This window comes from Pseudophryne corroboree, chromosome 1 (genome assembly GCF_028390025.1).
Source record: "Pseudophryne corroboree isolate aPseCor3 chromosome 1, aPseCor3.hap2, whole genome shotgun sequence".
In the NCBI taxonomy this organism is placed as follows: Eukaryota; Metazoa; Chordata; class Amphibia; order Anura; family Myobatrachidae; genus Pseudophryne; species Pseudophryne corroboree.
In genome coordinates this window covers 498,238,196-498,265,421 of record NC_086444.1, presented here as the reverse complement: position 1 = coordinate 498,265,421, position 27,226 = coordinate 498,238,196, and the positions used below count along the sequence as shown (strand labels likewise).

The 27,226-nt window shown below is 44.3% G+C and overlaps 1 protein-coding gene across 7 annotated transcripts in view; it reads left to right on the top strand.

Moving 5' to 3' along the window:
* The window catches only part of LOC134895591 (proprotein convertase subtilisin/kexin type 5-like), a 568,642-nt gene that overhangs the window by 496,222 nt on the left and 45,194 nt on the right, over positions 1-27,226 (top strand). For all 7 annotated transcript variants that reach the window (XM_063913851.1, XM_063913850.1, XM_063913849.1 and 4 more), the window contains one exon: positions 14,804-14,940. In XM_063913851.1, coding sequence (XP_063769921.1) covers positions 14,804-14,940 — 137 coding nt within the window. The remainder of the gene's footprint in view (positions 1-14,803; positions 14,941-27,226) is intronic.

The following is a 27,226-nucleotide window of genomic DNA, read 5'->3' as shown; positions in this document are numbered from 1 at the left end:
TCTGGGCGGCAAACTATCAATTGCACAGGAGTATCCTGGAGGAGAGGTATCAATCACACTGAATGTGCCTATTTTCTGACATTTATCAAACAAGTGTATTATTTTGCAGCTTTTATTTTCTAGCAGTGTTATTAGTAGTCCAATCAAAAGCTTTGTTGACTTGCCTGTGGACTTCTCATGTTAATTATTCCCGTTTGCTATTACACTGTATTAGTATAACTATTTTATTTTAATTTTTTTTGCAACTTCATACAGTATGATGACTGGAGATACTTTTTTGCATGCAGGTTTCTTGTTCAAGCTAGGTTCTCTATTAAAGCACTATAGAGTGGTTTGTGTTTGAAAATGTGCACATATTTCAGAAGCAAATGACTCTCTAGGGGTGATTTACAAACTGCAACTACAGACTCAGAGAGGCAGCGCTTTCGTGATGTACTCCTGACTTCACAACACCTCTCCCAGATGCACTGTTTCTGTTATTTCCCTCATTGTACATAAAACCCTTGCACTTCTGAGGGAATTTTATGTAAAGCCAAACACTCCTTCTGCCACTCCTGCTTTACAATTTATTTACAACTGCCCCCTGGACTGCCTGATTCAGGTAAATCTTTTACTCTTTTCCCTCTCATATCACATATTTCCTCTCTCACTACCTCTACATGCTTTCATTAATGCACTCCTCCTATTTACCTCTGCCTCCAGTTTCTGATACGTATTTCCTTCATCACTGCACCCTTTCTCTCCAGTCTACACAAGCTGGAACAAATATCAACCAAGCATGTCACATTACTTAGTCCTCTTTCCGACCCACGTCCTCCTTCTGGATGCTGGCAGCAACTCCTCCAGTCTTGGACCTTAAACAGTTTCATCTATTCTATACGTAAAATGTCCCATTCACCTATATTCACAAATACTTGTGTGTTTTGTGGTGTCAAATGGCTAATGTATTCTGCTATTATTAATAAAGAGAATAACAAAAAAACAAATGTCCCATTCACCTTTAACCAGTCCAACCTCATTCACACCCCTCCGTCCTCTTTTCCTGTACACTCTGATTGGACAAACTTAAATTAGGCTTCCACCCACTACACTCTAACAAGACTGCCTTCACTGGCCAATTATATTCTTAATGTAAAGTCAAAGGTTCACTACATACTCATACTTTCTTGACTCCTTTGCCATTTTCAGAACAGCTGACCACTGTCTTATCCTAGACACACGCCTTTGGGGCACTGTTTCCCTTAGGTCACCTTCTATCTTGCTGAAATGTCTTTCATTATCTCTTCTCCTTGCATCCTCACCCATCTATTGAAGTCCCTCAAGTCTCCATGAAGTTGGCAGCTAAATGTCTTCTGCTTCTGATGGCTTGGAGTCTTCCTTGACTGTAACCTTTAGCTTTATTACACATATCCATCCTCTTATGCTATCTTGTAGCTTCATTCAATATAATTTCCAGAATAACGATTGTCAAATATTTCTATCTGGACTAGCCTTCACTCAACTAACCCCACTTCACTTTGCCCTAAAAACGATGGCAATAATTATCTTCCTCTCTTACCATTGCACATCATCATGACAACTCTGCAAATCCCAACATTAGCTACCCATGACCTCCAGAATCCAATTCATGCCACTCATTCTCATCTTCAAAGCCCCCACAAACACCTTCAAGCATAGATCTCTGACCTCATCACAAGAAATGTACCTGACCTGCGCATCACCTCCTCTCTCTTAACCACCTTGATCCCTTTAACAGATTTCTCCTGTCCTGCTTCCCACTTAAATAACTTCTTACCATGCCTGACAAGATTATTCTTCAACCATTAATCTTCTAAGCTTTCATCAAGTGAACCACTTTGCTATAACCCATCGTACCTCTACCTGAAACTACTACCTTTTAGTATTACCATCTCCCTTTAGACTGTAAGCCAACTCAAGTAGGGTCCACTCTACTTTCTGATTCATGTCTTCATCTTTTATTTCCTTGTTCTACAACAATATGTTTTGTCTTTTTTTTTTAAGTTATACTGACTGGCACGTTCATAAAGAATGATGATGATGATGATGATGCTTTAGCTTTTGAATCAGTCACTTTTTGCATTTCATAATAGGAATGCATTTGCTGGCAAAAGTAAAAATGCTGGGGGTAATTCTGAGTTGATCGCAGCAGCAAGTTTGTTAGCAATTGGGCAAAACCATGGCCCTCATTCCGAGTTGTTCGCTCGTTCTTTTTCATCGCATCGCAGCGATTTTCCGCAAACTGCGCATGCGCAATGTTCGCACTGCGACTGCGCCAAGTAAATTTGCTAAGAATTTTGGTATTTTACTCACGGCATTACAAGGTTTTTTCTTCGTTCTGGTGATCGTTGTGTGATTGACAGGAAGTTGGTGTTTCTGGGCGGAAACTGGCCATTTTATGGGAGTGTGTGAAAAAACGCTGCCATTTCTGGGAAAAACGCGGGAGTGGCTGGAGAAACGGGGGAGTGTCTGGGCGAACGCTGGGTGTGTTTGTGACGTCAAACCAGGAACGAAACTGACTGAACTGATCGCAGTGGCAGAGTAAGTCTCGAGCTACTCAGAAACTGCTTAGAAATTTCTATTCGCAATTTTGCTAAGCTAATATTCACTCCCAGTAGGCGACGGCTTAGCGTGTGCAATGCTGCTAAAAGCAGCTTGTGAGCGAACAACTCGGAATGAGGGCCAATGTGCACTGCAGGGGGGGCAGATATAACATTTGCAGAGAGAGCTAGATTTGGGTAGGTTATTTCGTTTCTGTGCAGGGTAAATACTGGCTGCTTTATTTTTACACTGCAATTTAGATTTCAGTTTGAATACACCCCACCCAAATCTAACTCTCTCTGCACATGTTATATCTACCCCCCCTGCAGTGCACATGGTTTTGCCCAACTGCTAACAAATTTGCTGCTGCGATCAACTCAGAATTAGGCCCCCTGTGTCAAGAAAGTACTGCCTACTACAATTTCAGGAGAAGTCCATTCATTTATGAAAACGTTTCCTCTTTTTTTCTTCTAAAATACCGATCACTGTAGCCTTGATTTTGTTTTACACATTAGAGTAAGCGGACATAGCTAATGTTTTGTTTAATATCCCACATCGTACATTATTGTTTTTTTTTTTTGTGTGTTTACATTACCTTTAAACACACTGGTTTATATGTGCTTTCCTGTATAGATTATAAGAAGTTTATTTAAATATATGGTTTGACATAGTCAATTTTGTACTATAGTGCCGAACAAGGCACACTGTTGCATCTGTACCACACTCGCCATGTGAAAACCCCATCAGCAATGTATTGCCTCCTCTGCCACCATCTTGTCATGCTATGCCAGAAGCATAACCATAAAATAAGGGGTAAACAAGCACCTCTGTTCTCGATCTCACAAAGTCCAGTTTCAGTAAAGAATACATTTACCGTGAAGTGTACACTTGTTGATAGAAATATTGAACACGCCGAATCCCAAGGGTCTGCTCAGTGTGATTTATTATGAATTCTTATTTTCTTATCTAAGATAAGAAAAAAGTGTATTAACATCTTCTTTCTGGACTTTCGAAAGGGAGAAATGACAAATCGGCAAGGATGGTTTTACAATGCAGTGACAGATTATGAGGGAATGAAGCCTGGTAATTTGTCTGACTAAGACCAATATATCAGTTCAAAATGTATAAAATTAAATCAATGGACAGTCCCACAAGATGTTGATATACATATTTTAAATACAAACAAATTACAATCTAATGTATAATTTGGTGACAGTGAATGGTTACTATAGGACATGTTGCATCCAGCGTGATGACTATTGTGAGCATTTTCTAAACATGTGATTAAGTGGCATGCTCTCAACCATAGTCTGAACAATAGCCAGTCTTGTTATGGAGCTATCCCTAGTGTCATTTACAGTATTTTCAGTTAATGGAATGATGGCTTGTACCCAGTGTTGGACTGGCCCAGAGGGGTACAGGGGAATCCTCCTCTAGGGTTCAGGTTCTAGACTGTGCACTTGAAATATATATATGTTACCTTACAGTATATTGCACAGGACTATGGTGTATTCTCTACATTGCATTGCAGTTATTAATCTGGTACATTATCATGCATGCACTAGCAGAATTTACTATATATAGTTATCAAGGGACCCAGCCCATGCACTCTCTTATGGTTAGGCAAATCAATGTGGTGGCTAGCCACCCCCCACCCCCCCCCTCTGTAGACTGACCACACCCTTAAACATTGGCCCCTCCTACTGCATTCCCTTCATGCCCCAGTCCAACACTGCTTGTACCCTATGTGGGAATGCGTGGTGTATTAATTCTATATATGATTTCAGCTGTTATGGATTTAGTAACACGTGATCAGATATGTAGTAATATAATATTATAGACTCACTAATGCATTATACCATGTTCTATGACATACATAACAGTTGCTACTTGATTATGAATGGTTTATCATCAAAACAGCCCATATTCCCACAGCTTAAAAGTAAATATAACTATACTTTGCAATTAGCATTTTTGGTCTTTAGGGTGAAATAGTTTTTATAGGGCCAACCCAGGACACATCCTTACCCAGATCAAATAAAGTATACAACAATGCATTCCTTTCACTGTCATTAATTTGAAAGCTAAAAAGGGATTTATAGGAAGGTCGGGGATAATTGCACCATCCTGAGATGGTAATTACCTACACTGACAAATTCCAAAATGTATTTATTTTTTATTTTTTTGGTGCATGTTGAATTAGAAACTTAGTAGTTCCACATACTGTTGTATGGGGACTGCTTTCTGCTTCAGTCCTGGCAGTTTCAATGAAATCTGATGCATTTCCTAGACATTGCATTGGACATTGAAAAATACACAAAGTAATAACTTTTTAAATGAATGATGACTAGACCCCAAAGACTGACTGTTAACAGTCATGTGCCAACAATAACATTGCTCTTAATGTCAAAGCCGAGCGTGATGCAACAATTGATGATCTATTAAATTGTGAATGACTCTTTGTTGCAAAGAGTTAACAGATTGTGGGATTTATAACATTTCATGGCACTTTTACAGCATATCCATTTGATACCAAAAACAGATTTGTTTTCAGCCTCTGTTTTTTATTTATAAGATTCTGTAAGGATGGGGAGAGTTTGCCTCGGATGTGGAACTTAGAGTGTCAAAGTCAAGGGCAAACTGTTACAGTGGTTTGTGTCTCAATGAAAATACATATATCATAGCTTTATTTTTTGATTGCTTGTTTATTTGTTTGTTTTAACAATATTATGACCATACATGCCTTACCAAGATGCATTTGACATCCTGGCGGTTGGGATGTCGATGGTCATGCGACCGACGCTGGAATCCCGACACCACTTAGGAGATCGGCGCCAGAACACCAACAGCCAACATCCCGAAGGTGAGTATTGGTGTACGGGTTAGGGCCCGGTGGGGGGGTGAAAGTTAGGGTTAGGCATTAGGGCAGATTAGGGTTAGGCACTAGGTTTGCCTTATCCCCCCCCCACCTTCAGGGTTAGTTGTAACGGCCAGTCCCAAACGGTCAGCCATAGACTTCAACCCCAGGATGGTTAGGGTAGCAGACGTGGGAGGGGTAGAATGCTTACACTGTCTGGTGTCGGGATGCCGCTGTCTGTCATGTAACCACTGGCATTCCGACCACCGGAATAACATACCCAACTTGTTTTACCAATGGTGCTTTTATTTACATACAGAAGTAAGTGGTGGTAGTGGAGGGGTGAGAGGGTCCACTTAGATTTAGGTGTTCTGGGTGTGGGATTTAAAAAAGGACAATAACATCAAATGCAAAACAGTCCAGGGGGTAGATTACATAAAGCTTCTAAAACAAACAAGTGGTGGTGTTGCCCATAGCAACCAGATTGCTTTATAGAAAACAATAGAATTGAATTGCTTTTTCTATGGGCATCACTACCACTTCTTTGTTCTTGAAGCTATAGTCAATTTACCTCCAAGTTTAAGATTTCATATAATTTCTCTTTTTAATCCTGTGGCCAAAACCACTGACAAGTGGTGACCTGAAGCGCGTTGAGTCCTGTTTGGAGAAAGAGCACTATATAAATAAAATGATCATTATTACATGAAAAGTCCCCGCTTAGTAAATATACTTATAGGCCCTACACACTGGGCGATAATGCTCAAAGATATGAACGATCTCGTTCATTAAAGAAAGAGATCCCATTCATATCTTTGAGTGTGGAGGCACCAGCGATGAACGATGCGCGGCCCCGCGCTCGTTCATCGCTGGTGCCCCGTCGCCTGTGCATGCCGGCCAATATGGACGATCTCGTCCATATTTGCCTGCACTTCTATGGAGCCGGGTGACGGGGAGTGAAGATACTTCACTCCCCCCGCCGCCGGGTCGCCCGTCGTCCGTATCCACCGTCGGGCAGCTCGGCGGCGGATCGTTCAATGTGTAGGGCCCTTAAGTCTTTGTTTTTAATATGAGTTTCAAATAGCCAGGACTTCGTGATGAATGGTGATGGGACAGACATTGCAGCCCTGCATTTGGTACCCAAAGCATCCAACCAACAATTATCTTTGATAAATCCAGTGTAGATTGGATTGGAAATAAAATAGCAAATGTCTGGCTTCTTGCTACATATTTGCATTGTTTTACTTTGTAGGTCAATAAGACCTAATTAATTACATATACAAATTTAATGTGGGCTGAAGGGAAACAGCAATGTTGATGGTAAATGTTTATTGTAAGACAGCATTTAAAAACCTTATTCGTGAGACCTGTAAAAAACAGCTACAGTGTAATTGCTTCTTTTAAGAGGTGAAACATTCTATTAGTATACAATTAATTATAGTACAGTGTATTATTTAAAGGATTCCACAATTGTAAAAGGGCCAGTAGCATTAATTGCTGTTTGATACAAGTATTTTATTTAGTAGCTATTGCATGCTGTTATTATCCATGAAATGACACACCCATTTGCTTAGTATAAAATGCTGTATGCAAATCTGAACTATTCATGTAGTCAGGGCCGGTGTTGGGGTGTTCGGCGCCCCCCTGCAAACAATAAATTTGCGCCTTCCCTCCCATATTTCACGACACAAAAAAGAGTGTGGTCTCAAGTCACATTACACCACTCAGTTGTGGCCCTTATAGACGTTACGTAACACGGTAGTGGCTCTTATTCACATTACATCACACGGTGGTGGCACTTATTCATGTTACGCCACATGATAGTGCCCCTTATTCATGTTACATCACATGATAATGCCCCTTATTCATGTTACGCACCACAGTAGTACCCCTCGTACACGTTATGCCTCACAATAGTACCTGTTATACACATTATGCCACACAGTATCCCTTACACCAGGGGCGGCCAGACTTTTGGAGTCGGTGATCTACTTTGAAAGCTAAAAAGCTTTTGTGATCTACCTAGGAGGAATAGGCGCGCGTGCAAAAAAAGGGGCGTGGCATAACAAAGTGGGCATGGTATAACAAAAAGTGGACGTGGTATAACAAAAAAAGGGACGTAGCCTTGCTGCACAGAGTGTAATGACTGCCTCACACGAAATAACACATTGGCCCCCACAGGTAAAAACCTCAAACACATATGCCCCCACAGTGCCAGATACACAAGCCCCCACAGTGCCATGTGCCCACAGTGCCAGATATGCCCCCACAGTGCCAGATACAGATATGCCCCCACAGTGCCATGTGCCCACAGTGCCAGATATGCCCCCACAGTGCCAGATTACAGATATGCCCCCACAGTGCCAGATATGCCCCCACAGTGCCAGATATGCCCCCACAGTGCCATGTGCCCACAGTGCCAGATATGCCCTCACAGTGCCATGTGCCCACAGTGCCAGATATGCCCCCACTGTGCCAGATAGATATGCCCCCTCAGTGCCATGTGCCCACAGTGCCAGATATGCCCCCACAGCGCCAGATTACAGATATGCCCCCACAGTGCCAGATATGGCCCCACAGTGCCAGATACAGATATGCCCCCACAGTGCCAGATATGCCCCCACAGTGCCAGATATGCCCTCACAGTGCCATGTGCCCACAGTGCCAGATATGCCCCCACAGTCCCAGATATGCCCCCACAGTCCCAGATATGCCCCCACAGTGCCATGTGCCCACAGTGCCAGATATGCCCCCACAGCGCCAGATTACAGACATGCCCCCACAGTGCCAGATATGCCCCCACAGTGCCAGATACAGATATGCCCCCACAGTGCCAGATATGCCCCCACAGTGCCAGATATGCCCTCACAGTGCCATGTGCCCACAGTGCCAGATATGCCCCCACAGTCCCAGATATGCCCCCACAGTCCCATGTGCCCACAGTGCCAGATATGCCCCCACAGCGCCAGATTACAGATATGCCCCCACAGTGCCATGTGCCCACAGTGCCAGATATGCCCCCACAGTGCCAGATATGCCCCCACAGTGCCAGATACAGATATGCCCCCACAGTGCCATGTGCCCACAGTGCCAGATATGCTCCCACAGCGCCAGATTACAGATATGCCCTCACAGTGCCATGTGCCCACAGTGCCAGATATGCCCCCACAGTGCCATGTGCCCACAGAGCCAGATATGCCCCCAGTGCCACATATGACCCCACAGTGCCAGATATGCCCCACATTGCCTGATATGCCCCCACTGAGCCATGTGCCCACAATGCCAGATATGCCCCCATAGAAGAGGTCACCGTTGCTGTGTGGAGAGCGCAGCGCGCGCTTCTCCTGTGTGCCGCCCTTCTTCTCAGTCTAATCTCCGGCGGTGACGGCAGTGTGTATAGCTCAAATCAGGCGCCGGTCCGCGAGCTCTCATTGGCTAACGAACCGGCACCTGATTTGAGCTATACACTCGGCCGTCACTGCCGCAGACCAGACTGAGGAGGCAGAGCGGCAGGCAGGAGAGGCGCGGCTTCGGGTGGCTGGGCGGCGGATCGCGATCGACTGGTCGCATGTCCGCGATCGACCAGTCGATCGCGATCGACTGTTTGGCCACCCCTGCCTTACACCTTATGTCACACACAGTAATGTCCCTTACACATTATACGTCACACAGTAATGCCCTTAACACACTATGCCACACACACACACACACACACACACACACACACACACAGCAATGCCCTTTACATATTTTGCCACATCTGGCGCTGGTTGTGAGCCACTGCAGATTGGCTGCTGGTGCGTGAGCTCCAATTGGCTCGCGGCCTGCATCAGATTGTGATACAGTGACTGGGACAGAACACAGACGGGGGAAGGGGGTAACACAGTAACTGGGATAGAACACAGATGGGGGGGGTGACACAGTGACTTGAACAGAACACAGAGGGGGGGTGACCATGACTGGGACAAAAAACCAAGTGGGTCAACACATTGGCTGGGACAGAACATGGGGGAGGTGTTAAAGAACACAGAGGGAGATGACAGTGACTGGGATAGAAGATGGGGGGTGGGGGGTGAGGCAATAACTGGGACAAAAACAAGAGGGGGGGTTGTGACACAGTGACAGGACACTGGGGTGAGACAGTGACAGGCCACGGGGGAGGGTGACACATTGACAGGACACGGTGGAGGGTAACACAGTGACTTTGACAGAACACTGGGGGGGGGGCAAGAGAGACACAAGGCTGGGACAGAACACAGGAAGAGGGGGTTACACAGTAAGAAGAGGGCCAGGTACCAGTACCCCCTCACAAATCACAATAGTACCCGTTATACACATTATGCCACACAGTATTCCTTACACCTTATGTCACACACAGTAATGTCCCTTACACATTATACCTCACACAGTAATGCCCTTAACACACTATGCCACACACACACACAGCAATGCCCTTTACATATTTTGCCACATCTGGCGCTGGTTGTGAGCCACTGCAGATTGGCTGCCGGTGCATGAGCTCCAATTGGCTCGCGGCCTGCATCAGATTGTGATACAGTGACTGGGACAGAACACAGACGGGGGGCGGGGTGACACAGTAACTGGGATAGAACACAGATGGGGGGTGACACAGTGACTGGAACAGAACACAGAGGGGGGGGGGGGTGACAGTGACTGGGACAAAAAACCAAGGGGGTCAACACATTGGCTGGGACAGAACATGGGGGAGGTGTTATAGAACACAGAGGGAGGTGACAGTGACTGAAGACGGGGGGTGATGCAATAGCTGGGACAAAAAAAAAGAGGGGAGGTTGTGACACAGTGACAGGACGCTGGGGTGACACAGTGACAGGACACGGGGGAGGGTGACACATTGACAGCACACGGTGGAGGGTAATACATTGACAGGACACGGTGGAGGGTGACACAGTGACTTTGACAGAACACTGGGGGAGGCAAGAGAGACACAAGGCTGGGACAGAACACAGAGAGGAAGGGGGGTTACACAGTAAGAAGAGGGCCAGGTACCAGTCCCCCCTCACAATTACCAATGAGTCCCTTGTGTCCTCACCTCCCTCAATTGAAATGACATCCCTCTGCCCAGAGTTCTAACTACTCGGAGCCATGACCGCCCGCTCGGGATGCCGCGTTTCTGGCTCCGGCGCTGCCTGTCTGTGCTCACAGCGGCGACGATGCTGCCTTGCATAGCTGAGGACCAGGAGAGTGCTTTTCCTCTAGCGCCCTGACGCCCGCAGCTGTGTGGATTCGGGGGCTTCCTGGCAGCCGGCCGCAGCAGCAATATGAGGCGCCACGCAGTGAGAGAGCATAAAGCTTGCTGATATCTCATAGAGGGGGGAGGGTTTGGTGAAACCTGGCGCGCTGTTCTATAACTGGCGGAGAGGTGACCACTTGATTGGTTAAAGTATATGCCGCACAGCTCCCGGTGCCGCTGCCTGTTTGATAGGCGCAGGGGCAGCTGGTAGCAAGTCGTGTACAAAAGCAGGGATGCAGAGCAGGGAGAGCACCTCTCCTGCCCGTCGCCTACCTGCTCTGCATCCCTTTGCTGAGCGTTAGCGCCGGCTGTGCATGTAGTACCAAAAAATGTATGTGCCTCAGTCTATATGTTGACTTAGACAGACTTGTGACCGCTTCCACATAGTAGTGAGGCAGGACTGGGAATCCAAGGGCAGGCACAGGCCGAATACTTTAAAGGCATACTCACACAAATGCAGCTCAGCAGACCTGTAGTACACAGCTACTACATATACCTCTCATGAGATTTATCTACAGTAGCTGGTGAAGAGCTGGTGCTGGGGAAAATAAAATAAGCTCTAAGCAAAAAAAAAGAAATTGTTCCCAGCATCAGCACGTATAGCATAGTCTTGTAGCTGCATATTCCGCTGGGCAGTCAAGAAAAAAACAACTACCTGCGCTAGGTTATGACAACCTGGACTTGTAACCCAGCAGGTTGGGTTTCCCCAGTCATAAATTCACTCAGCCCAGCCAGCCTGATCAGCAGCACATGCATGAACTGACCTGGGACTACCTTTCTCTCACAGCTACTATGGAATCCATTCCTCTTGTCTGAGTTGTGCTCTTTTCCCTCTATCTTGTTAGCTATTCATGAGCAGGGACAATCCTTACAGATGTGTCCTCATACATCTTGTGTCTTATTGTGCGAGATGCTTGGCACAGCTTACACATTATGCCACGGGTAGCATTTTTTTTTCTTAAATATTGCATCTTGGTCACATCTTAGCCATACATAAAGCTGATAATAGGGAGGATAGGTTACTACTGTTGTTGCAAAGGAATTGATGTAAAATGTGTATAAAATCACAGATTGAGCATAATTAAATGTGTTTGAAAGAATGGCTGTGACCACTCGTATTGGAACCTTTTTAACACAGATTTATGATTTAAGATGGGTATACACTGGAGCGACGGGGATTCGTCAGACATTGGAAAGAATCCCTGTCAGCACGAATTGCCCGTACACACCGGGGCGACATCAATAAGGAACGGAACAATCATGTTCCGTCCTTCAATCAACATACTAAAGGACGCTAGTGATAACGGCCCTCATTCCGAGATGATCGTCCCTCATTCCGAGATGATCGTAGCTGTGCTAAATTTAGCACAGCTACGATCATTCACACTGACATGTGGGGGGACGCCCAGCATGTCAGTGCCCCCCCCCCACGCAGAAGTGCAAAGGCACCACACAGTGGCGATACCTTTGCACTTTAAGAGTAGCTCGCGATCAGCGCAGCTTTAGCGTGCTGGCCGGGAGCTACTCGTCGCTCCCCGGCCTGCAGCGGCTGCGTATGACGTCACGCAGCCGCTGCGGGCCGTTCCCCGCACAGTCCGGCCACGCCTGCGTTGGCCGGACCGTGCCCACGAAATGGCGGCCAGACGCCGCCGTTGCTCCCCCTCCCGCCCAGCGACAGCCTCTGCCTGTCAATCAGGCAGAGGCGATCGCAGCCCAGCTACGGCCTTCGGCACTATGGCGCCGGCATATGCGAAGTGGGTTCCCGTTCACTTGGCTGCGATAAAAAACAGCGAGCGAATGGGTCAGAATGACCCCCATCGTCAGGTTTGATGTGCAGCACTTCAAACCTGACGACGTTGCATGTGACCATTGAAGTGCGCATATTGAGAGTACACACTGAGCGATTTAGCTGATCAGTTGGCATATCGCTCAGTGTGTACCCATCTTTAGTCGCACATTGTAGTACAATTCCTGACAGCCACCATAGGTAAACACAGGGTGGGGGGTTCCGGTTGCCCAGAGACCCCCCTCTTCCTAGCAAGTGGCTCAAATTATGACCACAGTAGCAATAGTATATAATATGATTACTAGATCTGCCGCCACAACATGCAGTTCAAGGGACAGAAGGCCTAATTCACTATGGATTGCTGTTAAGAAAAATTGCATGTGAGGAGCTGCCCAGAAAGGGTAAAAGACATACGCCAATGCAAATCTGCGTATGCATTAGCAGAATTACAATACGCAAAAACCGAGTACCATCGACAGTTGCTGCTGACCCATGCCTACTCAGAATAATACAATTGCAGTCGCACCAGACGCCATGCTTGCTATCAAGCGATTGCAGATGACGTCAGATACACGCCTCGAAAATGGCCATGACACGCCTGTATTTTCCCAACCACTCCCCACAAATGCCATGTTGCCACCTACTAACGGTCACTTCCTGTCAATCAAATTGCGATTGCTTTTCACTTCAGCTGCAAATGCAGAGTAATCACATTTTGCCCATCTCGCATGCGCAATTCGTTCACAGCGCATGCGCAGTCTACCAATAATCGATTAGTGTGTGCATTCTCACAGAGGCATATCTAGAGAAAAGGGGAACCGTGTGCAGACTCCATGTGTGGCTCCCCTCCTCCCCCGTAGCCGGTAGCGCCACTGTTAGCGCTCTGCACACTGAGACTCTGGCACAGTTCCAGAGCCTACAGCGCATGCGCAGGACTCTGAAAAAATGGCCGCCGCGCCATTTTTTTGGAGTCCTGCGCATGCGATGTAGACTCTGGCACTGTTCCAGAGTCTCTAGTGCTCAGTGCGTTCGCAGGGGTGGTGCTGGCTACGGGAGAGGAGGGGGCCCACACACCAATGGACGTCTGAATTGAATCCACACCAATGGACGCCGGAAAGGTAAATATAGAAGAAATGGGTGCAGTGTGTGCAATGTGGGCCCCCTCTGGACCCAGGGGCCCATGTTACCCGCACACACTGCACCCATTATAGATATGCCACTGCATTCCCACATTTGCAAACGGTAGTGATATCAGGCCCTGATTGTAGCTGCTGCACATGCTCAGTATAGCAGCTTCTTCTACCAAGTTTGCTGTGTGTGGAGATCTGAATGTTTAATCAGTGCACTGGACCAGAGAGTAGCTGCCAGGAAGAATAGACAGGTGCTTTACCATGAGGTGGGAGAATGTCTGCTTAGAAAGTTCAGTTCTGTCTCTTGCTGGTTCTATTAAGTTTGTTTATTTATCATGGAAAATGTTACCTTTTCCTGACTATGTTTATATTACGTAAATATGTATGATACAGCATATACCTGGGGTTCCTAACCATAGTTCTCAAGGCAAACAAACAGGCCAGTTAGTATAGCCATACTTAGCACAGGTGACTTAAATAGTACCTCAGTTATAGTACATGGACTGTTATTGTGCCTTGAGGACCAAGGTTGGGAAACACTGGCCAATACAATCTACACCATCTATAGTGTTAATTATTAAAACTGTTTTCTATATACTATCTAGTATATGAAAAGATTAACGTGTACATATATGTCCAGGGTCGGTACTGGATTATTTTACGGCTCCCTCGACTCCCCCACTTGCTCCAGTGTTCTATAAAGCAGAAGATTTTTGATTGTATTTGGAAACCCCCTTTAGAAATCATGTGTTTGCCTCTGGCACCAGTGGTCAGTTTACCCTTGTAATGTGGTTTTGTTGCTTTTGCAATGCGAATAAGAAACATATTACACCAAACAGTCACGTTTGGCACAAATTAGAGCAAAGGTGTAAGAGGACACATCTGTATGTCTGCTTTTATTTGTCTACCTTGTACTGTACTGTATGTTACTGCTTCATGTATTCTCTGTTCCCCACTCTTTGACATAGTGGAGCGCTATGACACTATACAAATCAACAACAGAAATAATAATAATTAGGATATAATAGTAGTAATAATAATAATAATAATTAAATGCCACTTATTAAATTCACAGATATCTTTATTTACCTGTTTTCTCAGATCTCTTGCAAAGTTGTATTTGTTTGCACACTGTTTAATTGATAAAACTTCCTAGATAATTAGCAGTAGTTCTTAACAGTACTGTTTTGATAAATCCCCAGATTGTTTGACCATTCCATGGAAGGATTTAAGAATTGGGAGTTTATGACTACACACTGTTGGGGAGAAAAAGCCTCAGGAGACTGGATACTGGAAATTTATGATACACCATCCCAACTGAGGAACTTCAAGACTCCAGGTAACATTCTTTTATATGCGCATATACAGATGTTGTCCTCATACATCTTGCCTCAATACGCCATGTAGTGGGAGCTGGTCTGGCGTGTGTGAGCTGACAGGTCCCGGCGTTGGGTGTCTTTTTTTAGCCAATAATCTTATTCACATTGCTATGTAAATACTGTAAGACACACAAGCACTCTATTGATTAAAATGATATGCGGTATGCCTATATTTTGTGTACGCCTGTGGCTGTAACTGGCTATGAAATGGTACGTAGCATTTCATATTCAGCTATAGCAACAGAATGTAAGCATGCTGCATATCATTTTAATCAGCAAAAGCTGCTTGTGCGTCCTATTCACATCAGTATGAGAATAAGCTGCATTTTAATGGGAAAAGTTGCATGTAAAGGTGTTCGTGGCTACAGAGTCATGTCACAGCATGATGTGACTAAAATAGCTGTTTAACGTGCAGGGAGACTAGATGCAGGTGGACACATCTGTATTAATAGTATACCAAAGTTTTACATAATCCACACTTGTACAATGTCTTTAGATTTCAAGGTGAAAACGAAAGATATCGTACATCGTTAACGACCCGCGGGCCATGCATCGTTAACGGTATAGTGAATACACACTGGACGATGTGGACGATATATCGGAGGTAATTCAGAGTTGATCGCAGCAGCAAATTTGTTAGCATTTGGGCAAAACCATGTGCACTGCAGGGGGGGCAGATATAACATGTGCAGAGAGAGTTAGATTTGGCGCTTTGGGTCTACTCTGAATTAGGCACATCATCCGATCCGCTGGATCATACGATATATCGGGTACACATCGTTAAGAGTGTACCCAGTCTATGATTAAATATCATCACTGACAACATTCCTCGAACTGTATCACAGCTGTTTCTCAGCCACAAAATCAGAATGCTTCATACCCATATTTTGTAGTTGGCAGTCTGGAATCTTACTATTACTACTGTTACAGATGTGAGTGTTATTGTTTTTTCAACAAATTTTGTGAAACTGTGGGGTGTGCATTGCATAATTTGTAAAGGTACAGTTTGGCTACAGAAATTTTACAAAAATTGCTCATATAAATTCTGAGCATGAGCTGCATTATAATAACCTCAGAGCCACTGGCACTTACAGCAAGAAACATTACATATATCTGGTGTATTTTATTGTTGTATACAGAAACTTTCATTCAGCTGGGGCAGATGTTATCTGAAAATCAAATCTAAAAGATTTTGTGTCCGCAGTGAAAACAGTTTTGTGTTTTTGTACATACATTACAGTTTGGGTAACCTTTGTCCTGTGAAAATAAGGTGGTTTAAAAGTAACTAGTTTGTTACAACACTGTTATTTTGATGTTTCTGCTGGTTACCATCTGGTTTTGTATGTATGATCAGATAAATCGCAGAACTGAAAATATTTAAAAGATAGATAGAGATAGATAGATAGATAGATAGATAGATAGATAGATAGATAGATAGATAGACAGAGTACATGTGTCATTTACTATAATGTTTATTACTATATAAATACTGTTTTATAAATAAGTCAAATATGTTAATTTATACAAAATACACATTTCACTATACAGAAATGTATTAGTAAGGAATTATATTTCATTATACAGAAACTCCATGTTCAGAAATCAATCCCATTTTTTTAAATTCTCAGTGGATATTTGTTAATTCAGTTCATTGTGGATAACTTTTTTGGAATTGCCTGTGTGCCCAGTAGCGGTGCCTAATTGCTGTTTACTGCCGTGGTCGGTATTCTGACCGCTGGAATCCCGTCCGCCAGCAATTTAACCCTAACCTGTCTAATTCATATTTCAGAGTGTCTACCAGTGACAACATTGAAAAGTAAACATCCATTAGGCACAGGTTAGGGTGGAAATGCCGGCGGGCAGGATGCCGGCGGTCAGAATACTAACAGTGGCATCCTGCTGTTTAGAATCCTGACTGGAGTCAGGAAGGAAGGTACTCCTCACCCCCTAACCCTCCCTTACTCAGCCTAACCCCAACCCTCCCACACCCCACAACCTAACCTTAACCCTCCCTGGGGGTGCCTAACCCTAACCCCTCCTCCCCGCAGCCTAAACCTGACCCCCCCTTCCCGCAGCCAAAACCCACTAGTGAGAAATCTTCAGTGCAGCATTAAGCAGTAGATAAGCAGTGGACAATATGATATGTTTCAGAGTCCTTGGTCCTACAAGAGCACCACACACGATCTTTCAAGAAAAAAAAAGTATTAGATCATATTATGAAATGAAAGAAGATATATGGTTCTGATGAGATGTCAGCTTGCGTTCAATGCTGCAGCACACAGTCAATTACAATCACTCAAAATAAACTGTTTCAAACAATGGAGATTGAGGAGAAACAAGAAAATAGCCTGAAAATACAACATATATTTTCTCTGACGTCCTAAGTGGATGCTGGGACTCCGTAAGGACCATGGGGAATAGCGGCTCCGCAGGAGACTGGGCACAACTAAAGAAAGCTTTAGGATTACCTGGTGTGCACTGGCTCCCCCCACTATGACCCTCCTCCAGACCTCAGTTAGAATCTTGTGCCCGGCTGAGCTGGATGCACACTAGGGGCTCTCCTGAGCTCCTAGAAAAGAAAGTATATTTTAGGTTTTTTATTTTCAGTGAGATCTGCTGGCAACAGACTCACTGCTACGAGGGACTAAGGGGAGAAGAAGCGAACCTACCTGATTGGAGCTAGTTTTGGCTTCTTAGGCTACTGGACACCATTAGCTCCAGAGGGATCGAACACAGGACCCGACCTCGATCGTTCAGTCCCGGAGCCGCGCCGCTGTCCCCCTTACAGAGCCAGAAGTATGAAGATGGTCCTGAAAATCGGCGGCAGAAGACTTCGGTCTTCAACAAAGTAGCGCACAGCACTGCAGCTGTGCGCCATTGCTCCTCATGCACACCTCACACTCCGGTCACTGATGGGTGCAGGGCGCTGGGGGGGGGGGGCGCCCTGAGCAGCAATATTAACACCTTGGCTGGCAAATTAATCACAATATATAGTCCTAGAGGCTATATATGTGAAAAATACCCCTGCCAGAGATCCATAAAAAGCGGGAGAAAGTCCGCCGAAAAAGGGGTGGGGCTATCTCCCTCAGCACACTGGCGCCATTTTCTCTTCACAGTGCAGCTGGAAGACAGCTCCCCAGGCTCTCCCCTGTAGTTTTCAGGCTCTAAGGGTTAAAAAGAGAGGGGGGGCACTAAATTTAGGCGCAAAATTGTGTATTATAGCAGCTATAAGGGAAAAATCACTGTAGGAAGTGTGAATCCCTGTATTATATAGCGCATTGGTGTGTGCTGGCATACTCTCTCCCTGTCTCCCCAAAGGACTTTGTGGGGTCCTGTCCTCAGTCAGAGCATTCCCTGTGTGTGTGCGGTGTGTCGGTACGGCTGTGTCGACATGTTTGATGAGGAAGGTTACGTGGAAGGCGGAGCAGATGCCGATAAATGTGATGTCGCCCCCTGTGGGGCCGACACCAGAGTGGATGGATAGGTGGAAGGTATTAACCGACAGTGTCAACTCCTTACATAAAAGGCTGGATGACGTAACAGCTGTGGGACAGCCGGCTTCTCAGCCCGCGCCTGCCCAGGCGTCTCAAAGGCCATCAGGGGCTCAAAAAACGCCCGCTACCTCAGATGGCAGACACAGATGTCGACACGGAGTCTGACTCCAGTGTCGACGAGGTTGAGACATATACACAATCCACTAGGAACATCCGTTGCATGAGCTCGGCAATGAAAAATGTATTACACATTTCTGACATTAACCCGAGTACCACAAAACAGGGGTTTTATGTTTGGGGAGAAAAAGCAACCAGGTTTTGTTCCCCCATCAGATGAGTGAATGAAGTGTGTGAAGAGGCGTGGGTTCCCCCGATAAGAAACTGGTAATTTCTAAAAGTTACTGATGGCGTACCCTTTCCCGCCAGAGGATAGGTCACGTTGGGAGATATCCCCTAGGGTGGATAAGGTGCTCACACGTTTGTCAAAAAAGGTGGCACTGCCGTCTTAGGATACGGCCACTTTGAAGGAGCCTGCTGATAAAAAACAGGAGGCTATCCTGAAGTCTGTATATACACACTCAGGTACTATACTGAGACCTGCAATTGCCTCAGCATGGATAGTGCTGCTGCAGCGGGGTCTGTTACCCTGTCAGGACAGAGATACTATTTGGCTAACCATAGAGCATATTAAAGACGTAGTCTTATATATGAGAGATGCACAGAGGGATATTTGCCGGCTGGCATCCAGAATTAATGCAATGTCCATTCTGCCAGGAGGGTATTAGGGACCCGGCAGTGGACAAGTGATGCTGACTTTAAAAGGCACATCTGCCTTATAAGGGTGAGGAATTGTTGGGGATGGTCTCTGGGACCTCGTATCCACAGCAACAGCTGGGAAGAAAAATTTTTTACCTCAGGTTTCCTCACAGCCTAAGAAAGCACTGTATTATCAGGTACAGCCCTTTCGGCTTCAGAAAAGCAAGCGGGTCAAAGGCGCTTCCTTTCTGCACAGAGTCAAGGGAAGAGGGAAAAAAGCTGCACCAGACAGCCAGTTCCCAGGATCAAAAATCTTCCCCCGCTTCCTCTGAGTCCGCCGCATGACGCTGGGGCTCCACAGGTGGAGCCAGGTGCGGTGGGGGCGCGTTTCGGGAACTTCAGCGACCAGTGGGCTCGCTCACAGGTGGATCCCTGGGTTCTGCAAGTAGTATCACAGGGATACAAGCTGGAGTTCGAGGCGACTCCCCCTCGCCGTTACCTCAAATCAGCCTTGCCTGCTGCCCTCGGAGAAAGGGGAGGTAGTACTGGCGGCAATTCACAAGCTGTACTTCCAGCTGGGGATAATCAAGGTGCCCCTCCTTCAACAAGGCCGGGGTTACTATTCCACAATGTTTGTGGTACCGAAACCAGTCGGTTCGGTGAGACCCATTTTAAATTGAAATCCTTGAACACTTATATACGAAGGTTCAAGTTCAAAATGGAATCGCTCAGGGCGGTTATTGCAAGCCTGGAAGAAGGGGATTACATGGTATCACTGGACATCAAGGATGCTTACCTGCATGTCCCCATTTACCCTCCTCACCAGGAGTACCTCAGGATTGTGGTACAGGACTGTCATTACCAATTCCAGACGTTGCCATTGGTCTGTCCCTGGCACCGAGGGTATTTACCAAGGTAATGGCCGTAATGAAGATACTCCTTCAAAAAAAAAAAAAAAAAAAGGGAGTTATAATTATCCCTACTTGGGCGATCTCCTTATAAAGGCGGGGTCCAGGGAGCAGTTCTTGGTCGGAGTAGCACTATCTCGGGAAGTGCTACAACAGCACGGCTGGATTCTGAATATTCCAAAGTCGCAGCTGGTTCCTACGACGCGTCTACTGTTCCTGGGTATGGTTCTGGACACAGAACAGGAAAAAGTGTTTCTCCCGGTGGAGAAGGCCAAGGAGTTGTCATCTCTAGTCAGAGACCTCCTAAAACAAATGCAGGTGTCGGTGCATCAATGCACGCGAGTCCTGGGTAAGATGGCAGCTTCTACAAAGAAATTCCATTCGGCAGGTTCCATGCAAGGATCTTCCAGTGGGATCTGTTGGACAAGTGGTCCGGGTCGCATTTTCAGATGCATCGGCTGATAACCCTGTCTCCAAGGGCCAGGGTGTCGCTGTTGTGGTGGCTGCAGAGTGCTCATCATCTAGAGGGCCGCAGATTCGGCATACAGGACTGGGTCCTGGTGACCACGGATGCCAGCCTTCGAGGCTGGGGGGCAGTCATACAGGGAAGAAACTTCCAAGGACTATGGTCGAGTCAGGAGACTTCCCTACACATAAATATTCTGGAACTAAGGGACATTTACAATGCCCTAAGTTAGGCTAGACCCCTGCTTCAACACCAGCCGGTGCTGATCCGGTCAGACAACATCACGGCGGTCGCCCATGTATACCAACAGGGCGGCACAAGAAGCAGGATGGCGATGGCAGGAGCCACAAGGATTTTCCGATGGGCGGAAAATCATGTGTTAGCACTGTCAGCAGTGTTCATTTCCGGAGTGGACAACTGGGAAGCAGACTTTCTCAGCTGGCACGACTTCCACCCGGGAGAGTGGGGATTTCATCCAGAAGTCTTCCAAATGATTGTACTCCATTGGGAAAGGCCACAGGTGGACATGAGGGCGCCCCGCCTCAACAAAAAGCTAAAAAGATATTGCGCCAGGTCAAGGGACCCTCAGGCGATAGCTGTGGACGCTCTGGTGACACCGTCGGTGTACTAGTCAGTTTATTTGTTCCCTTCTCTTCCTCTCATACCCAAGGTACTGAGGATAATAAGAAAAAGAGGAGTAAGAACTATACTCATTGTTCCGGATTGGCCAAGAAGAGCTTGGTACCCGGAACTTCAAGAAATGATCTCAGAGGACCCATGGCCTCTGCCGCTCAGACAGGACCTGCTGCAGCAGGGGACCTGTCTGTTCCAAGACTTACCGCGGCTGCGTTGACGGCATGGCGGTTGAACACCGGATCCTGAAGGAAAAGGGCATTCCGGAGGAAGTCATTCCTACGCTGATTAAAGCTAGGAAAGAGGTGTCCGCAAACCATTATCACCGCATATGGCGAAAATATGTTGCGTGGTGTGAGGCCAGGAAGGCCCCGACGGAGGAATTTCAGCTGGGCCGTTTTCTGCACTTCCTACAGTCAGGGGTGACTATGGGCCTAAAATTGGGTTCCATTAAGATCCAGATTTCGGCTCTGTCGATTTTCTTCCAGAAAGAACTGGCTTCATTGCCTGAAGTTCAGACATTTGTTAAGGGAGTGCTGCATATTCAGCCCCCTTTTGTGCCTCCAGTGGCACCTTGGGATCTCAACGTGGTGTTGGATTTCCTAAAGTCGCATTGGTTTGAGCCACTCAAAACCGTGGATTGGAAATATCTCACGTGGAAAGTGGTCATGCTGTTGGCCTTGGCTTCGGTCAGGCGTGTGTCAGAATTGGTGGCTTTGTCATGTAAAAGCCCTTATCTGATTTTCCATATGGATAGGGCAGAATTGAGGACTCGTCCTCAGTTTCTCCCTACGGTGGTATCAGCTTTTCATTTGAACCAACCTATTGTAGTGCCTGCGGCTACTAAAGACTTGGAGGATTCCAAGTTGTTGGACGTAGTCGGGGCCCTGAAAATTTATGTTTCCAGGACAGCTAGTGTCAGGAAAACTGACTCGCTATTTATCCTGTAGGCACCCAACAAGCTGGGTGCTCCTGCTTCAAAGCAGACTATTGCTCGCTGGATCTGTAGTACGATTCAGCTTGCACATTCTGCGGCTGGACTGCCGCATCCTAGATCAGTGAAAGCCCATTCCACGAGGAAGGTGGGCTCTTCTTGGGCGGCTGCCCGAGGGGTCTCGGCTCTACAACTTTGCCAAGCAGCTACTTGGTCGGGGTCAAACACATTTGCTAAATTCTACAAGTTTGACACCCTGGCTGAGGAGGACCTAGAGTTTGCCCATTCGGTGCTGCAGAGTCATCCGCACTCTCCCGCCTGTTTGGGAGCTTTGGTATAATCCCCATGGTCCTTACGGAGTCCCAGCATCCACTTAGGACGTCAGAGAAAATAAGATTTTACTCACCGGTAAATCTATTTCTCGTAGTCCGTAGTGGATGCTGGGCGCCCATCCCAAGTGCGGATTGTCTGCAATACTTGTATATAGTTATTGTTTAACTAAAGGGTTATTGTTGAGCCATCTGTTGAGAGGCTCAGTTATATTTCATACTGTTAACTGGGTATAGTATCACACGTTATACGGTGTGATTGGTGTGGCTGGTATGAGTCTTACCCGGGATTCAAAATCCTTCCTTATTGTGTCAGCTCTTCCGGGCACAGTATCCTAACTGAGGTCTGGAGGAGGGTCATAGTGGGAGGAGCCAGTGCACACCAGGTAGTCCTAAAGCTTTCTTTAGTTGTGCCCAGTCTCCTGCGGAGCCGCTATTCCCCATGGTCCTTACGGAGTCCCAGCATCCACTACGGACTACGAGAAATAGATTTACCGGTGAGTAAAATCTTATTATCAAAACAGCATTAGCAGCAAAAAAAAAAAAGGTAAAATAAACCGAACAATTCTTAAGTATATAATAATGTACATTGTAAATATGATCATATGTAGTTTATTAGCCAGAGAGATTCTTTTGAGACACAGTAATTTGTGTATCCATAAAAATGTAGCTAGAAGACAGACATTAGGGGTAGAAAGTACAGATGAGTTGTGGGTCTGAGCAAAATCCTGTCATCCTAAATATAGGATGGGGTGGTTGGAGAGGGAAGTAGTCTTTTGCAAGGACAATGACCTGTATACTGACCACATTGTAATGTAGCGGAGATATATAGATGACCTCCTCATCATCTGGGGAGGAGATATACAGACCTTTAAAACATTTATAAAGAAACTAAACTCAAATGATCTCAATTTGAGGCTGATGTATGAGGTGGACAAAAGAAGGATCAACTTCCTTGATGTTAAACTTACTTTGAAGGAGGATAGCCATATATCCTCTGACTTATTTCATAAAATACCATCAACAAACACCATAATTCATCATGACAGCTCCCATTACCCACCAGTGCTAAAAGGGTTAACGAAAGGTGAATTTCTACACACAAAAAATAACTGCTCAAAGGAGAGCACATTCCAAATGGAGGCTCAACAATTGGGCAGTAGATTGAGATCTCGTAGATACAGCAACAGATCAATAACCGAGCCTACGATGAAACCAAAGCATACACAAGAGACAAGCTACTAACACCAAAAACTAAGAAGAAAGTAAGGTTCATAGGCACATTTTGTCAGGAATGGGAAGACATTCGGAAGATTTTATGAATACATTGTAAAGTACTTTGTACAGATCCAGATTTACCTAAAGTCCTTGGAAATGACATTACAATCAATTGGAGGAAATACATTTTTTTTAAAGATTTATTGGTGGAGCGCCATTTGGAAACCATTAAGAAACCATTATACATGAAGAAAGGATCCAGTAAATGTGGCACACGTAAAGCATGTACTGTACAGTAATGATGACCACCACGGAATACACAAAAAGTTTAATAAAATATGGTACACTAAAGAACATATAAATTGTAACACCCCAGCTGTCATATATAATTTAAGATGCCATGTAACAAAAATTACATAGGGAAAACAAAAAAGACCTCTATAAAAGAGAATCCTTGAACATCTTGCAAGTATAGGGAATGCGAAATGGGACCAACAAATGATGAAGACACTAACATCAATAGCCCATTATTTTTTTTGAGATGTCATCAGGGTAACGCTAGAGGATTGACAGCTTTCGACATGAAGAGAGTGATCTTGAACATTAGAGGGGGTGATGGTGACCGTGAGCTATTAAAACAAAAAAAAACAAGGTTAATTTTCTCAATTAAAACCCTAACACCAAAGGGATTGAATGCAGCTTTTTTGGAACAATAAGCAACTCCTTCCAGTACAACATAGCAGTAAATATGCCAGAAATCAATCATTTATATTGATATCATATCGATATTTTATATATATATATATATATATATATATATATATATATGTATATATATACAAAGACAAAATTTTCAATCGGCGATCAATGTTTTCAGCCTGTAGTACAAAGCCAATAATAGATCCTAGAATTGAGGATCAATTAGGCATCCTGAATAAGGAGCATTACATAATATAGGTTGAAATAAAGACTTATCTGGACCTGGGATCCTTTATAAATTGTACAAATATACTCTGGTAGTCTGTACTGAATATGGGAACAATTATTTAACAGCAAAACATGTGATCAATGAGCAAACATATGTTTACTAACAGATAGGCCATCAGTTGATTGAGTCTAAATGATTTAGACTAGATTCGATGTGAATGACAATTGATTGAGATAACATGAAAAAGGTATCGACGGAACTCATGTACCATACTGGTCATGTGATCGTAATGATCATTCTGACATGTGGCATGACATCTTTGGCTGATTGAAACCACCCGCACTCTGATTGGCAGATCGTAAGTACCCGTCGGTATTTAAAGGTGACCTAGGAGGCAATCGGGTTTGCCTCTGACAAGGCAGATAGTGAAACGTGCGTCAGGCTAGCTGCACACTAGTGATAGCCACTGTGGAAATAATATACATAGTATTGTGAGAAACATAAGGGGGGAATTCAAATGTTTGAAAAGTTGGTTGGGTGTCTGTTTTTTCCTGTCTATTAGATAGGAAATAACAGACACCCAACTGACTTTTCAAACAATTGAATACCCCCCAATGTGTCTGAATCCCAGAGGGGCTCTATCGTTTGCGCACTTGTAATATCTGATACCAGATGCTAACAGTAGCACAGGGGAAATATATGAACAGTGATAATTGTATTACTAATAGCTGCATGCCCTTGTAAAGTAAAAGGATACATAACAACATTGATGACAAAGTGAATGATATATATATATATATATATATATATATATATATATATACATAATAAAGTGCAGTAATCAGTGAGAATTCAAAACAAATGGGGGATGCACTGCTACAGCCCCAGAAAGATACAATCTATAAGCCCCTTATTATAACAGCTGTGCTTTATTTATGCTATAGGACAACCGCTGTAATAATAAATTGTATAACAAAATAGTACTATATGTACACTGCAAATTAATAATTGACATTACACTGAGTAAGCCCAATAGCGGACACAGACAGTATCCTTGCACAATATAATGCAGTGTACTCACAAGATATACCAACGCTGTTACTGATGATAATACTTTCATTAATAAGTAACTGTAGATATACATACAGTATAAACTGTAATAGACTTGGTAATGGGCATGCTGATTGTCACAGGGATGGAATAACTAATTCCAATTGGAAACAATCACCACCCTATTTAAATAGCACAATACCGTTCATATGGAACAATATTCATAACGCCACGGACTTAATGTGGGTGAATTATACATTATGTGATAACGGTACCATTGATACAGGTTGAGTATCCCATATCCAAATATTCCGAAATACGGAATATTCCGAAATATGGAATTTTTTGAGTGTGAGTGAGATTTGTTTTCTGATGGCTCAATGTATACAAACTTTGTTTAATACACAAAGTTATTAAAAATACTGTATTAAATGACCTTCAGGCTGTGTGTTTTAGTTGTATATGAAACATAAAAAAATTGTGTGAATGTACACACACTTTGTTTAATGCACAAAATTATAAAATCCCAGAAGGGCTTGCATATTTCTATATCTGAGGCTGAGTCTCCCATGTCACATTAAACAAAGGGTGAAATACATTGAAGTGAAAGCAACTATGGCATGAAACAACTTGCAGTTTCTTGTATATACAAAGTATCTGCTTATCCAGATGAAGCTCTCTACAATTGTAACTATACAGTAACTAACAAGAGGTGCAAACAAAACACATTGACACATTCTCAGTAAAGTGAATCTGACTTTATTATATAGTTCAATAGCATCCAGTGCGCAGAATAAGCATTTTTAATCACACACTTTTTTCTTTCACTAACCTTTATACATTTTATTATTTGGTAGTTTTTATTCATTGATCTAATAATTAAAAGTTATATTTTAATATTGTCTGTAATTGTGCACCACTTCCGGACAACTAATTTCTTTCTTTTCTTTCTTTCTTTCTTTCTTTCTTTCTTTCTTTCTTTCTTTCTTTCTTTCTTTCTTTCGTAACTTTTACCATACATATATCTTTACATTTATTTTTTAATTTGTTTTTAATACTAAACACAGTTACAAATGTGTATGGATTATATTCTAAATTAATTTCAGAGTAATTTCAGGCATCATTTATTATTTTACAAGAATACTTTTAACGACATTATAACTACTCATTGACTCCAGATAGAACATTTCACCTCTGCCTGGAATGCTATTTTCTTTAGGCAAAGACTTTTTATGTAGATTAGATTAAAGGTTTTGTTGATCCTTATTAGTCTAATAGAGTTATCTTGTAGACTCATTCTTGTGCTAGTGTTTATTTGCTTGCAAATTATTCACTTTGACATTTTAATTTGAAGAAAACAACTCTTCATCAAAGGTATTTCAAGGCTGTAGCAAATTTGCCACTAATCAATTTGGGTGACCTATTAGATCTGTCCCCTTATAAGTTATAACACCTTAAAGGACATTCTTCCTTATTTTCACATAGTCACTGAGGTTGTCCATCAAGTTTAACTGTGCCCTTATTTCTAAA